The sequence below is a fragment of the Buteo buteo genome, chromosome 7 (assembly GCF_964188355.1).
Source record: "Buteo buteo chromosome 7, bButBut1.hap1.1, whole genome shotgun sequence".
In the NCBI taxonomy this organism is placed as follows: domain Eukaryota; kingdom Metazoa; phylum Chordata; class Aves; order Accipitriformes; family Accipitridae; genus Buteo; species Buteo buteo.
In genome coordinates, this window is record NC_134177.1 from 1,476,521 (window position 1) to 1,492,362 (window position 15,842).

The following is a 15,842-nucleotide window of genomic DNA, read 5'->3' on the forward strand; positions in this document are numbered from 1 at the left end:
GTTTTTAAAAACACAGTTCTTTAAAGGGTCTTGGTCAGTCTTTGAGGAAATGCTGTCTCCAAAAACTAGTTTTTCAACTTGTCTGAAGTATTTTTATTTTCAAACTTTGACTAAAATAATAATATTTACTTACAATGATGACAACAACAATAAATAAAACACTTCTTAACAAGTGGCATCGCTACATTTGCTAACAGTGGTGATTATAGTATCAAGTCTTTGGAGAGTCTAAAATAGAGTTTTGGGTAGTCCGAAGTCCTTGGGCGATCCGCTTTGTGGTTTTATTCATAGTTTTCAGATCTACAGAAGTACCTAACGGTGTTTAAGTGCTTAAATGGTTTGTAGTCTCTTGCTCTCCCTGTGGAAAGAGGATGCACGCTATTGATCCCGACTTTGCAGAAGCGAAAGGCCCTGTATAATTCTCTGCACATGCTGTAACTAGCAGCTCTCGCTAGTTTCATGGGAGTAATAGCAACTTCATGTATTTTGTTTTTCTGTATTTTTTTAATGCGAGGTTTTTTTTTTCCTTTGTGCATCTTAAATATAACCATTTAGTGGTTTAGACCTATCTGTGGTTTGAGAACATGCCAGCTGGCATATAAAAGGCTGCTTGGCCACATTTCAGTACATTTTTAAGTTCCAACAGCTTGTTTTATGTAGAAAGGAGATGGTATACATGATGTACTCTCTTTGGCAATTAAGGAAAAATTAATATTAAAATAAAAACAAGCTGCCTCTGGAACATAGTCAATTAGGAAAATGTGATGAACTCGCTCGGAGTACAGATTAGAGGAATTTTTAGTTCATCCTCGAATAGAATTTTTTAAAGTACTTTTTGTCTGTAAAACAATCATCATGGTGCTATAATTCTGTTTTATAACCATTATAAATTAGATAGACTATTTCTGTTCTTGCTCAACCTCATGGAGTGTTTTGCGATTTTTGTTTAACTTTATTATTTTATTAGATGTAACTGTAGAGTATTGCATGGGAGTACAAGAGAAGCTACTCAGTATGTCACTTGTACATGGCTAATCTGTAGAATTCAATTTTTAATTCAGATTCAGAAGTTTTTATTCTTAAATTTTCATCTTTAGCACCAGAAAAAAATTGTGTTGGTTTTTTTTCTCTGAAAACATGCTTTTGTGTTCATGGAACAAACTTGTTTGTGACTTCTGTGTTCAAGGACCATCTAGCTCAAAGTCTTTCAATTTTGTAAAGTCACAAAAAGCACGATGGTGTCACACTGTTAGGGTATGGGCCGATGTTTCACAGTCCTGTATTGTCACATGGAGCCGTTACTGCACTGCAGGAAATGTAAAAGCCATTTGTTCAGAAAATTTGTTTTCATGTTACTTGAAGGTACTGAACCAGCAGAGTTTTGACTGAAAGTATGCCAAATTTTTTTAAGCTGAATGTTGATATAAAACTTTGATTTCAGCAGTGGAGCTTGGGAGTTCCGCTGGGAGTGTCGTGTCTGTGTACTGAGCTAAATGGGCCTGTCATAACCTGTGAGGTGTCTGTAACAAAATGACCACCCATAAGAAAAATGACATGATACAGTCCTAGGAGAAAGTAATAAACTTGGATTGATAGAAGTCGTAAGTTAGCCACTGATCTGAGATGAGTGACAATATCAATCAATGAACTTGAAGCTGCAGTGATCTATAACCAGATTGATTTACTCTGACTCACTAACACTTGGATAAAAATCTATTTATGAAATACGGATTTGAAACAAAATCCTGCATTTCCAAATGGGAGTGTATGATGGCAGATGCATTTAATAAACTGATGGGTAATACAAAACTAGAAGCCCGCAAAAAAGTCATATACATCAAAACAGAGTCTGTGAGCTTAGATAAATTGGGAAGAAACGTCCAAAGGGAATTTTGTCGAGATTCAATTCACTAATACTGTCTTGGTAGCATGAATGCAAAAATACTAGGAATCAAAGCAGATAAAGGAAATGTGTTGGTATTTATCAGTAGTCACTTTGAAAGAATACAGGTTTTGAAAGGTACCTGATGTAGGGCTACAGTATAGCAAAGGCCGTGTTCCAGTGGATGTCTGTTCAAGTACCAGGTGAGGGTGGACATCCATTACTGCCTGTTCTGGGTATGTTGGGACACAAATCAGTCTAGGGCAAGGTAGAAAGTGTAAGACTTCTTTAATTTGTAACAATTTGCAGTAGTTCCGGAGGGCTGCTACGCTTTGCAATTTTGAGCAACCTTCATCTGCCATCAGTACGCTACCTCCTAAGGGAAAGCACGAGGAAGAGTTCTGTGGTGCTGCGTGGTGGCAGAAAAAGCATCTTTGGAAAAATTGTTTTGTTGTGTGCCATTTCAGAGTCACTGTAAAATTGTACCTTAGAATTCAAAAACAAGGGGGTGGCTGCACATGAAATCAGGGAGTTGTTAATTTGTTGTTCCAACAGCAAGATCACAGTCAAAGCACTGCATTTTGGCTCTGGCATACTACTATGGGGCAAGTATTGACAAGTTGAAGTTAGCTCAGTAAAGGGCAGCTGAAGTGATTAAAAGGTATAAAAGACAACCCATGCAGAATGAAGACGACAGCTTGACAAGCTGAATGTAGAAATATTTTTTTACAAGCATGTGAAAGGTGCTTTAAATGAGGGGAAAAAAAGCTGTTGTCTTCATTAGTCTAATCATGCAAGACTGATAATGAATTTGAACAGCAGCGAAGAAAGGAGGAAGTTTGATAAGCAGAAAGCCAGTTACATTGAAAGTAGAAACAAAGATTTTGTTATTTTGCTTGGGATGAGTAAAAATACATAAGCTCCATAAAATTTAGCAGTAAGCACCCATTTACTGCAGCAGGTCTTAGGTACAAATGTTAGTAAGCATGGGCAAAGTGGATGCCTCTTCTTTTCCAGCGGCAGCACGTACCTCCTGCTGGAGAACCTGTAAGGTACAGGTTGTGCAGCTCAGGCTTCCCTTGCTGAAGTGACCCCCCCCCCGAGCCCAGTCCTTTTCGGTACCAGCAGGGGGAAGGTACCAGGCATCTTCAGATGCCCTATCCAGCATGGGGGCGATACCCAAAGTTCGTACATAGAGACAGAAGTACCAGTGTCTTCAGTATTCAAGTTAGAACCCAAACAGGTCATTCCAGCATTGAGGGGTGAAACCTGCAGAGGAGGTCAGTATCTTTGCTTATCATATTGCCTAGTGACAGCACAGTCCAGCAGAAAGAATCTGTCCACTGTGTGCCGTTGGAAAAAAAGCTCCAGCATAGCAGCTCTGCTGGGTTCGGTGCTAGCAACAGTCAGTGACATCACTGACTGAGGAACCCTGGTCAGTGGGACAGCTGCAGCGCCGCAATGGACCTTTGTCTTTCAGGCGTCCTATGTCGTGGTACAGCTTCAGAGATGATCTGTTCTCTGTATGACCAGGACATGCAGTCTTGCATCTCCCTTCATGGTTGTGGCCCAGAGAAACAAAAGGTCCTTCTGTGGTGTCTGTTTCTCCTGCAGTTGGGAATAACTTGGATTAATAAAGCCTGGTCTTCACATTAGGCAGCTATGATTCTCTCTGGCTTGCTTCAGCCGTTGCAGGTGTCGGTCCTCACCGTATAGAGAAATGGAGATCCTGCTCCACAGAGTCTAGAGTTCAACTACATCAAGTAGGTAGGTAAAGAGTAAGAGGAGCTATAGTATCCTTAATTATTCATCTTAAATAAAGCTATGACAGTGGACAGATAACTGTATGATATTTCAAGAGCTCCTAATAGAGAATAGCAAGTATGTGGAAAACTTCCTGAAGTTCATTCTGAGGAAAGACAGTTATTTGTTAATATGGCCTTTCATAAGCAGGTATCTAAAGAGACATCCTCTAAAAACTTTGAGACGTGTCTTTCAAACCACTGGTGAATTTATGATGTCATGAGCAAAGTGTTACTGTTTTGGCATTAAAATGGACAGCTTGTTCAAACCCTACACATCACATACCGCTTTATGCATTCTTTCACAGAGCGGTATTGTAACTTCAGTTTATTTGGAGAGTAGAAGATGGATGTTACCGCATTTGATTGCTAAGCCTTCTGGCATTCCTCACTTACCTTACTTTTTAAGGGGAAAAAAAGTCTGCATACTCAGAACATCTCAATAATAATGTTCAGTACTGTATTAGGACCAATCTAATCTTGTATGCTGTCTCCATATCTGTTTATGTCTGTTTTAACATACAGAGTACTTCAAAGTGGGTTGTACAGTGTATTTCTCTGTTAAAGGATTTTATATTTCTTTTATTCTGCGTGTGGTACAGAATGTACCATTAGAAAGAAGGCACAGCATCATTTTAGCTGCCCTGAGGGATGTGATGAAATGGAGTTTGCAGTAGTCCTCATGTTGGAGATAAGAAGCTGAACCTCTTCTTTCCGACTGTTTAGGTAGAAAAGCTGTGAGGTACCTAGAGGAAAATCCAGTGTTTGTATGTGCTTAAAGAATGACTGCTTAGTCCACAAAAACTTACATATTCCTGGAAGAAAGTCTTTTTTATCTCCTTAGGAGACCTCATATAGTCTGTTCCATCCCAAGTATGACCAATCAAGTCTGTTTGTTTTTATCTTAGATGAGCAATTGTGTCATGTGCATGAGTGATTTTTTTCAAGTATTTGCAGGCTATTACTTGTGTATTACATGAATTATGAAGATACCTTAAACCTTGATAACCTCTGCTTTGTGCTTGTACTTGTGATCTCTGAGTTTTGAGTTTATTCAAGCATTTTTCCCAAATATATATAGCAGTCTGTTACCTGATTTTTAAAAACCTCTACTTTTGAAGGATTAAAACGTTATTTTCTTGCTTTGTAGCCGTTCCCATTGGTTTCCTCTTCACGATGGTTAGTGAAAAGGGGCGAATTAACAGCATATGTAGAAGACACTGGACTTTTTTCTAAAAGAACTTCTAAACAGCAGGTGTACTTCTTCCTCTTTAATGATGTCCTCATTATCACCAAGAAGAAGAGGTAAGAGCTTCACCAATATAAAATTGCCTTTGTGTTCAACTCCTTGAATCACAGAGAGAACAGCTGAGTTATCCTTGTCTTTTAAAATTATCCTGACTGTTGTGTGTGCCTCACCCTGGGCGAAATGAAAACTGAAGCTTTCTGGCTTTGGAACGGCAAACTTGATTGCATCCGCAGCATTTTTACATATTTTCTAGTTGCTTGTTTGAAAGAATGAAGGAGATTCAAAGAGAAGTAAGTGGACCTCGTACATTTGCAGCATGAAACAGGAGGAGATACGGACTAAACAAGTTTCAAGTCCAGTAAACATTTTTAAAGCTATTTATATGTTTTAATATGCTGTGTTGGAGAGAGTAAATGAATTAAGAAGATAAATTTGAGTTTCTAATATTGCTCTATCAGACTGTGTTTAGAAATTACAAGTAACTACTTGTTAAACAGGATTTATTTTTGGCAAATGCAATTGAAATTCCAAATTGTCAAATAAATTGCAATGTTCATCCTTGATGCCTTAGCAAAGGGAGAAGTTTTGGAAGGATAAAGAAGTAGTAATTTTCATTCCCCTCCACTCCTTCCACAGTTGGGCTAGTTTTGAGAATGATGTATGGGATACAACTTCTAACAGTCTCCATTTAAATTTAATTTATCACTAGATTTGAGGGGAGGTTTAGAAGAATTGAATTGAACTTAATCTTCTGATGTTGCTATTAGATGATACTTGATAGATAAACCTTATTCCTGAGGCTGAAAACTGTTTTGAAGAACAATTATTTTGCATCTGGGTTGGCCAGTTAAGCCTAATACCAGCTGTTTTTAAAAGACACCCTTCTGTGAAACTTGAAATCCATAATTTAAATAAATTTTGATATAAAACTTGAGAAGAAAATGCCAATGTTTAAGCAAAGAGAAAGCTAAGTGAAAGTGGAGGGGAAAAAAAGCACTTAAGTGAAGGGGATTTTTTGCAAAGATGGGGAAAAAAATGAATAGATTTCTCGCCAGCTATCTTACTGATGTGAACATCTTTCTGAGATTCAGTGTTTATCAAAGCTTATGCTGAAATGTTTCTGTGAAAGTCCCTTGTTAAATCACTGGCAGCACATCACAGAGTTGTATCACACTTTTTTAAACAGTGCATTTCTTTTCTCATGGGACTACTGTTAACATATATTATTGTGTTGGTAGCTAAGTAAATGTTTGAGTTGGGAAAACAGTGAGGAATATATTAACTGTGTTGTTATATTGTTTATTGGTTTCCTATGTGATGGCTTGTTGTCCAGATTATAAAACAGATTTTTATAACAACATATCTTATCCAGACTTTGGCGTTTTGATTTATAACAGCTTCCAGCTGTTGGAATTGAAATGTCCTAAATGGGCCCAGAAGCCAAAATTAAAGAACACTTCATGTTAATGGTCAGATTCACACAGTCACTCTCTGAAGACCCCCTAAACAGATGGATGTAACTGAAAAGGACTAATTTCTGTGAGCCTCCCAGAGATTCTGAGTATGAAGCATGTACTTTGCCCAAGTGAATAAGCTTATTAATAATATTTGAGCTTTTGGTGATCTGTTCTCCCACCCGCAGTGTTACCATGGACACCACAGCAGTGGACAGAAATATTTGTTGCTAGTTGAGTTTAAATGTTTGTATTTTTACTTGAGCAGTTGCATTTCAGAAGATTCTTAACATTGCACAAAAAAAAAATCACTCCTCACGACTGTGCTAAAAATACTGATTACTTAGTGCTCCAATCATGCTGTTTAATCTTTACCCAGAAGTTAATCTTCAGCTATCCCATCTGAGCAGTTTGCCATATATGTAGAACCTCGCACACGCAGCCAGCAATGGCTCAGTCCTGACTTCTTAAAGGCCGGACTTGATGGTACCTGCTGGAGGAGTCATGTTGGTGACTGTGAAGTAAACTTGAGTTTACTTGAAGTATACTTGAGTGAGTAAGCTTTCCAGAAACCTTTTCATTATGAGAACTGTTACATTTTCACCGCAAAAAAGATAAGGGAGGTCTTGTGTTGGTGTATACTTAGGCATGCTCCAGAGTTCTTATGTTTCAATTCTAATGATACTTTATTCATCATAATCTTCCTCAGCTGCAATTTCACCTCCTGGTATGAAACTGCAAGGTTTAACTGTCTTCTGTTGCTCATTAAGTAGGTTAAATGGAATTTAGCTACCAAAATCTCTTCCTTTTTAATGGATGCTGTGTGGGTGTATCTCATGCCACTATGAAATATTTCAGAGGCTTATGCTTTCCTTGTCAGCTGCCGGATGGTCTGTTTTTGTGTGTGTTACAGATACCTTGGTAATCATTTAGGCTCTGATTTGTGTGCTGTAAAGCAGCAGCGTAGTCAGTTGCTTCATTGCGCTTCCCCTTCGAAAAAGTAAGGCAAACGGCTACTGAATAATACTCAAGACTGGTTGTTGGGATTAGGCCAAAAAGGGACACATGAACTTGAGATGTATGTCATTCTGCACCAGATTTTGGAGAATAGTAAAAATCTGCATTTCTGCACTGCTCAGTTTTTAGTTTATTGGGAACTTTTTTCCTGTTCAGTAGTCCTTTCTTGTAGCTCCTTCTGCTGTGTAGACACAATCTGATTTTTTTTTAAATGTAATTTTTAAAAAAAAAAAGACTCTTAATACATAAAATTTTAATGCATTACCTTGAAGAGAGTAGTCGGTGCTAGCATGCGTCATGATGTCCAAATCTTGGTGGAAAGGCCAACTTTTATATGGTTGGTGCACAAGAAGATATCAGTTAATTCTTGTTCATGTGAACACGGATGTCAGTTGGATTATGGCATGAAGCGAAGAGCTGGGTGATGTCAGGACTGCCCAATGTACTCTTCCAGGGTTACCTGTGCGGTCAGTGGAGAAGGCAGGTCCCCTTAGAGAGCAGTTCTAAGTAGCAGCCTAACTCAGCTTGCCCTCTAGAAGAGCATCTTTCTTTCTCTGTTTAGGTAGCTCTGGAAAGTTAACTTAGAAACTTGTGAAGTTAAACACTGTGAATACTCTGCAAAGATCTAAGTGTCGACTGACTTCAAGTAACCTGAGTATTTCATGTATTGTTCATTCAGCTTTGTGGTAGTGTTTTACTCTTTAATTTCATTCTCTTAACTCCATTCTCTTTTTGTTCCTTTTATGGCTTCTGTTCTCTTTTTTATTTACCTCCTTGCTGTACTGTGAATTGTCACCATTTTGGCCATGACATCCACTGCAGGGGCCAGTAAACCAACAGCTTATGCTGACATTGGATTTTGAAGGTAGCATTCTGACAAACAGAGTAACAGGCAACATAATTCATATCTTAGAGTTGTTATTTCAGGCTGCCTCACAATTCACATGCACTACACGACAATTGTTACTTGTGTTCTGCTTGGGAGATTTGCTTTCTCTTGGGCTAGTGAAGAAACTATTCCAAGTTCCATGAAGAATGATGAAATTGGTGCTTTATTAAAATATAGAATACTTAGTTGAAATATACATGCTACTTTTATGTTTGTATGCATTTCCTTCATAATGAGTTTCCAGTTTTCTCCCTCCCTCTAAAACCACAGGAATGAGTGTAAGTGTCATCCATAGCTCTCCTGCACAGCTGAGGAGTGTAACTGTTGGGTTTAGATAATGTATTCGTCTGTTGCCAGGTGTGGTAGAGTTTCTATAGTGGACACTTTATAACTGCTGCAGGAGAGAAGGCCTAGCTAAGGAGATGTTTTCTCCAATACCTTTTGCAGGCTTGGAAGCATACACTGCAACAATATTCTGCTAAGAATAGGATACAGCTAGCTTTGAACACTACCAAAAGTCAAATGCCTCCTTTTATTCCTCACGCCCTCCTGGGACCATGAAGATCTGGTTACATATTTTAGTTATTAATGCTGCCTATGAGCTAGCTCTGTGTTCTGTGGAGTTCAGGAGAACTCCAGAATTAATAAAGTTTTGTTATATACAACTAAATAGCTGCCTTATGCGGCTATTCAGAAAATCCACCAGTTACATCCTCAGTGCTTTTAGAAGATTTCAGGTGAACTCCAGAGAGGCTTATATTTTTGAATGAGTGTAGATTTATTGAATATTCTGTTTTCCATAATCCCCTAAGGATACCACTAGAATCCTGTCCGTCTTAATGGCTCTGTGGCTTGTCAGCTCCTGAGATACCTTGACAGTGGAATGCCGCTGGACTTCATGCACTGGAAATCACCCAAAGGTTCACTGCTACTTGGGAATGTTACCAGTTTAGAGCTGCTTGCAGAACCATGTTTTTTCTCAGGGTGCTTCTGTAACTAAAGGCAAGCACAAATGCAAAGTAACTTCTATGGAATACCAAGGATTTCAGAGTAGCACAGCTGGAAAGAGAGAAGGAGGTAGGGAGACTGACCACATGCTTTCTGTTAAAGTACAGGTGGCCTAGAACAGATGATACTGCATCAATAGATATTTGGTCTTCATACCAAGTGCCTCTAAAACTTGCATGTATTCCCTGCAAAGGGATATAAAATAGTCCTTTTGTTTCATGTTCTGAATCTAAATAAAAGTTTAGCAAAAAAAGTGCAGTTTTAAACTGAAAATGAATGTTGGCGTGTTTGTATTACCTGATTACAGTAATTTTAAAGAATGTGTTAAATGTCATTCCTGTTACTCCTGACTGAGTTGATTAAGTTTCTGTTTATGTACATCTGCTCACTCCAGCACTGTCAGCTTTGTCAGCATATTTCATTATCTGTTTGGAAGGAGGAGAGTTTGTGGGCCTCAGAGGGCACAGCGGGTAAAAAGATGAGGACTGCCTAATAGTTTCAAATCAGACTATTTTGTTGAATGGAGATAAGAAATAGGAAGGACTTGTAGAGGTTTATCTCTGTTGATTAATTAGTAGAGAATGCATTTATTATTCGTTACTACATTTCTTTTTCAGATGCAAGATTCCCAAATAACTACAGCAGCATCCCTAGCTGGTTTTGCTAGTTCCGTCCTTGGCTAAGCAGGGATTGCCTAGACTAAAACACTGAACTGACTTCTTTAAAAAACAAAACAACAACAAAACAACCCACCCACCCACCCCCCAAACCCCACACCAAACCATCCAACCAACCTTTGCCTGTTGTAGAGTGTATAGTTTAAGAAAAAAGAAAGAGGGAGAAAGGGACTGATAAATATTAGATATAAAATGTTTCTTCTTCTTCAGTAGGGACCCACAGCTACTACAGGTGAGACTTGAAACAACTGTCCTCAAGTGATAAGTAGCATCTTTTTGTAGACAAATGAATTAACTTGAATATAGGGGTAGATTTAGGGGAATGTGAAACCTAAATCCACAGTCTCTACTCCCTCCCCTCTCATAGCCTCTCTTAAATTAAGATTCCTTTTAGCATCCCTGGGTTATATGTGTGGAATTTAGAATTTAGCTTTCCACATGCTGAAATATTGAAGATTCTCCCAGCTTCTTGGTGTGCTTATGTTAAATTCCTTTAATTAGACCAAAACCTATTTATAATCTGTATTCTTTCTACTTTGGGACCCAAGAAGTCATGTGTAATAGCATAATTAACCTGGCTTCATTTTTGCAGAGCTCTAAGAGAGTTTTCTGTCTCTATCTTGTTTCCTATGTGATTTACTTTTTAATTTTTTTACTCTGAGGAACATGGAAACAACAGTCTAATCAAAAGCTAGGTTAATCAAAACTGTGTGGTGAGTTTTTAAAGCTATTTTAAGTTCTTTTGGAAGTTTTGGGTATGTTTGTGCCTTTGTCAGTGGTCCCTTAATGGGGAGTTGTGATTCCAGCCCTCAGAGTGGAAAACACCAGTGGATTGTGGGGAATTGTTGGTACCATTCTGAGACTTGGAGAAAGAGAGACAGGGAAGAAAAATGTTCTTGTGAGCTACAGTGATTTCAGTCCTCCAATATGATAAATCTTACGAACCTTGTCTGTTGTTGGTTCTGCTTCCTTTGTAAAGCCCTCAAACTCCTCAATAAAAGATGAGAAGAAAAAATACTTGCAAGAAGCATTTAAAAAGGAAAAAAATCTGCATCACTTACTCAAGAAATAGCAACTGATCGCAAGAAAAGAGAAGCCAGCTGAAAAGGCTTTTGTTTCCACTGACGCTCGCGATTGTATTTCCCAGAATTGACTTACGTGTGTTTGCAAGTTTAGCAGGATATATCATGAACCCAGAACACTGAAACTAACTACCTCATAATTTCATGTAAGCTTGTAAACTTCTTCAGATTTATTGCCCTACACTGGTGCAACAAGAAAAGATAGAAAAAAACCTGCTTATGTAGGCATAAAGCCAGTTCTCCCTCCTAGCCCATACATTGCTGTGTTTGTCAAATTTTGCAGTAAATCAAATACATCGAATTTTAAGGTGTAACTATACATACTCCACCTTAAAGTAAAATCTGTTTAGACCTCAAGTCTTGAGTGATGAAAAGCTATGCTAGAGCCTCAGATTACTTAATGTGGTTCATTAAAATAGTTTAAATTGAAAAAATACTTGAGAAGATTAATTTTGCTGCTGGAGATATACAGAAACCTAAGCACTGATCTGATGCGAATCAAATCCCAAACACCTGGAACTGAAGCCTCTGAAATGCTGATGGTGACATACCCCTTTCTGGCAGGTGCAAATGGAGCGTATTATTCCTTTATGGTTGCTCAAATACTATAAGAAAATGGAGAGATGATGACTTAACATCTGTTCAGATATGTTATTGATACAATATTGATATATTACATCAACTATGTTTCATGACTTTAAAAATTTGGAATGCACAGTTATTTTCCACTTGAAAAAAAAACATGTTTCCAGTATTACCTTGATATGAATAAGTAGCAAAACCAATAGATAGGCTAACTGGTGGAACTCATGTAAGAGTGCTGAAGAATGCTGCTTAAGATGACTGGATATTCTGCAGCTGAAGCAGATGTTGTAAATATATGGTAATGGATTGAAGGACAGGGGGGTTGAAGTAACTGTTCCCTGCTACCATCTATCACTAGTGTATGTGACAGTGTGCCTTGTCCAGACATGCTTCTTCCTGTCTTTGCTATGTCTTCATTTGTCAAGAAGATCTTGATTAGCTGAAGTGATTCTCACATTTAGAAATAAAAGGCTGCTGTTCAGGGAAGAGTGCATTATTTTCATTTAAGTCCTTCTGTGGTTAAAATCAGTAACACTTTTATGTTCTGATTTGTGATGTCTGATGTTTTGTCCACCTCTCCACCTACATTTCAGCCATAAGAAAAGCAAAGCTTCTAACTTGCATCATTTCTTAGAATTCTTTCTAGTCGTTTTTGGGAGGTTATTAAGCATATGTAGTAATCTTTATTTGTATCACTTAAGAGTTGGTATATTTATTTACAAAGTCTGTTCTAGAAGGCAAATTGTATAGTGCATTTTGCAAGACCAGTAGTGTATGACAAGCCTTTGCCTGTTCTAAAAATTCACAGTTGACTAAGGTTATGTTTCAGAATATTTTAAAATAGATTTTGGACTAGATCTACATGCAGATTGATAAGGAGTACAAGCTGATCCTGTATTTAAAATGAAGATCAATAGTGTTTATGTGGAAGCAGTATACGTACCCATAGTTCTACACATACAGGAAAAGGGAAATTTTACTTTCTTTTCCTATAACATTCTAAAATTAAGGTCTGTTGTTCATTTGAATCTACAGAAGAAAAAAGTGCAATTGTCTAATTGCTGTGCCTGTTTTCAAATTTAGTGGAGTTAAGTTGAGCTTACACCACTTCAGGAGCACCAAGGTCATTTAACTGCGCTGCTAAACAAAATTCCACAGGGTTTAAAAACTGATCTCCTTTGTATCTTGGAAAATTGGTAGTTTAAAAAACAAACAAACAGAAAAGATGAAGATCTGAGGTATCAGAAGAGTCATGCCATACTGTGCAGTTAAAAGTGGATTCTGTGACTGAGTTTGCTTCCAGACATACTTAATGGAAAACTATAAACTTGTGGGTTTTTTCCTTCCCTTCTTTGTTCTGCAGTGAAGAGAGTTACAATGTCACAGATTATTCTTTAAGGGACCAGCTGGTGGTACAACAATGTGACGGCGAGGACCTGACTTCTTCTCCTGTAAAGAATGCTTCGACTATGCTCTACTCACGGCAGAGTTCTGCAGCTCACCTCTTCAGACTAGCGGTCCTCAGTAACCATGCAGGAGAGAAGGTGGAGATGCTCCTGGGAGCAGAGACTCAGTAAGTAAATAGTTACCGTTTCTGTAGTTTTTCACCTGATGATCTCAACAGGCTGTTCTGCCCCAGCTCCTGTCAAGATAGTATGAAATGCCCAGCTCCTGTCTGGCAAGTTTAAATCAAAATGAAATGAAACAAGTTCCCAAGCAGGCAGTCTTTGTGATGTGTGGTCAGCAGTGACCAAAGGAGCACTATTGCAGAAAGGATCCCTTATTTGTCGTGGACCATGTTGGTGCCCTGCTCAGTAATGCTGAAGCACTATTTGTGACACCTGCCAACTGCTCTGATTTGCGCTGTTTGTATTAAGTGGATACTTTCAAAGCAAGGCAAGGTAACTTTGACAAGCTTTTCTGATTTTTAATGAGTGGCAGAGCAGGAGAATATGCGGCTTCAGCTTATGTAATATCCCCCTAGATACTGGAATAAATATTTATTGGAATAAAATAAAGCCTCTGCAAACCTACTGCAGTTTCTCTCATGTAATCTTGTTGTGAGGGGACTCAGTGGCTGTAAGCCTGTGCCAAGTTAGTGTCACTCTTTTTCCTTGAAGTTACAGTGTAGGAATAATGGAAAATTGAATGCATATGTTGAAATTCTGTAAATTGAAGTATCCATTATTAGGTGCTGCTGTTTTGGGTCTTCAGACCAAGAATTATCTATGCCTCTGCCTTAGAGATTACCAGCTCCCTAGCCAGTGAAAAATGGTGTGGCTGTGCTTTGTGGAGTGTTACTTTAATACCATTACTGAGAGAAGTAACTTAAGAATCCATTAGAGGGTAGAACAGAAGGGAGAAATGACAATCAAAGCATCACATGTATGTGAAACCGCTGTGGTCTGAAACGGAGTTCTCCACAAAGGCACCATTCTGACATTCTGTGAGCAGCCGAGTGTCTCTTCTAGACCTACAGCTGAATGGAGAAGTACAAAGTTGGTGGTGGTGTGTTTTCATCACCTGTGTTTGGTAAGGAACAAAGGAACAAAAAAGAGGTTGAGGTAATGCAAAGGGAGTCCATGTTGATGGAAGGTACAGTAAATTCTAGTCACAGATTGCTTAAGGTGTTAAAGGATTATCTGTGATAGCTTTGCATAAAAATGCTTATAAAATAAGGAGGAACTGAAGATCTTGGTGTTGAACACATTTTTGCAAAAGAGTTGAGAATCGACTTATGACCATTCATAAACAGTGCAGAGGTCTGTCACTTTCTGGGTGGAGGGAGTTTTTGGTCAGAGGGAAAGTACAGAATATACACAGAAAGTGTAATGTCCTTGAAGTCAGTAGAGTATCAAAGTGTAATGCAGGCTGAAGATCTGACCTAAAAGAGGTCTGTGGAGAGGAAGATGCACATTTGTGGCATTGAGTGAAATACTGCGCAGATGTAGTTTGTGATTTGATTTTGTACTTCGTAAGCTGGAGAGTTGGCCTAATAGAGCTAGAGTTATTCAGACTTCATCAGTGCAGATTTATATGTAAAAGGGAAAGTATCTGTATGTTACGCTCTGAAGTCCATGCAATAATAATGCTGGATTACTGAAACCCTTCTAGTTGTTACTGCTGAGGCAAACAAGCAAGGGCTGCAGAACAGAGATTTAAGCAGTTTGGATTTCTTGGGGGTTGTGGAAAGAATTGCCATTAAATTCATTTTCAGTTTAAGTGATATCACAGTAAAGAAAAAAAGAAATCAGAGTTTTGCCACATAACGCAACTGTTGAGTAAACTACACAGTCTAGTGATTACATATTGCAATATGGAAGTTTCTTGTTTAATTTGAACTAGAAATATCACTTAAGTATCTTGAGTCACCACTGGGTTCTGTTGTAGCTTAAGTACAGGTTTTTTTAAATACTGATGTAACAAACCTTCTGAGAACTGGAAGTCAAGACACAGGTTTTCTGCCTAGCTTACCTGTTAACATAGTGCATTTATCTAATAATAATTATCTCCAGAGGGTGAGTGCCTACAGTAAACCATAACAGCAAATAGCATACTGTATTTGAAAGCGCTGGATATATATGCATTCTGCAGCTTGCTTAAATATATAGCTATCCTACAAATAGTTCGGACCTTTACAGACCTCAAAGAGCAGAACTCAGTGCTGAAGAACTGCAGGTTCTTAAATTTCTAATGAAGGGTCCATTACAAGCAGTTGAGAGTCAGAGTTCCAGGCTCTCTGTAACAACGTTCCCATCTCGTCCCATGGCGCACCATGCTGCTGTGCACGCTGAGTAATGCAAATCTAAGTGTAACACAGGTTACTATGAGAAAATGTTGCTTCTACTGTTGTAGTTAAGGGAGGCTTTCTTGATACTTACCTTGATGAGAACACCTTGAATAATTTGACTGCAGAGATTCAATTAAGCTTGCTTGCTCTGTCTCTGGTACTTCTCTGCGCTGGTTTTTCTTTAAAACAATAAAGTATCTCACCGTAATCTCACCCTCAGTTCTTTTAGCAATGTGGTATTTATACCATGTTACCTGTATGTAGAGCACAGTAGTAGCAGGAGGAGATAGGCACAGGTGCATCCTATGGCATAGTGGTGGTAGCAGGCAGACATTGTTAGGGGGGTATGAATGCAGAACGCACTTGTCCTGGAGCAGCGATTTGTGAATTAATTATTATAATGGTTG

The 15,842-nt window shown here is 38.4% G+C and overlaps 1 protein-coding gene across 1 annotated transcript in view; it reads left to right on the plus strand.

Annotated features, from left to right (window-relative positions):
- Window positions 1-15,842, plus strand: part of ARHGEF26 (Rho guanine nucleotide exchange factor 26) — a 62,064-nt gene that overhangs the window by 39,162 nt on the left and 7,060 nt on the right. Inside the window, exons 10-11 of the mRNA XM_075031232.1 lie at window positions 4,835-4,989; window positions 13,009-13,218. Of these exons, the coding sequence (XP_074887333.1) occupies window positions 4,835-4,989; window positions 13,009-13,218 (365 nt within the window). The remainder of the gene's footprint in view (window positions 1-4,834; window positions 4,990-13,008; window positions 13,219-15,842) is intronic.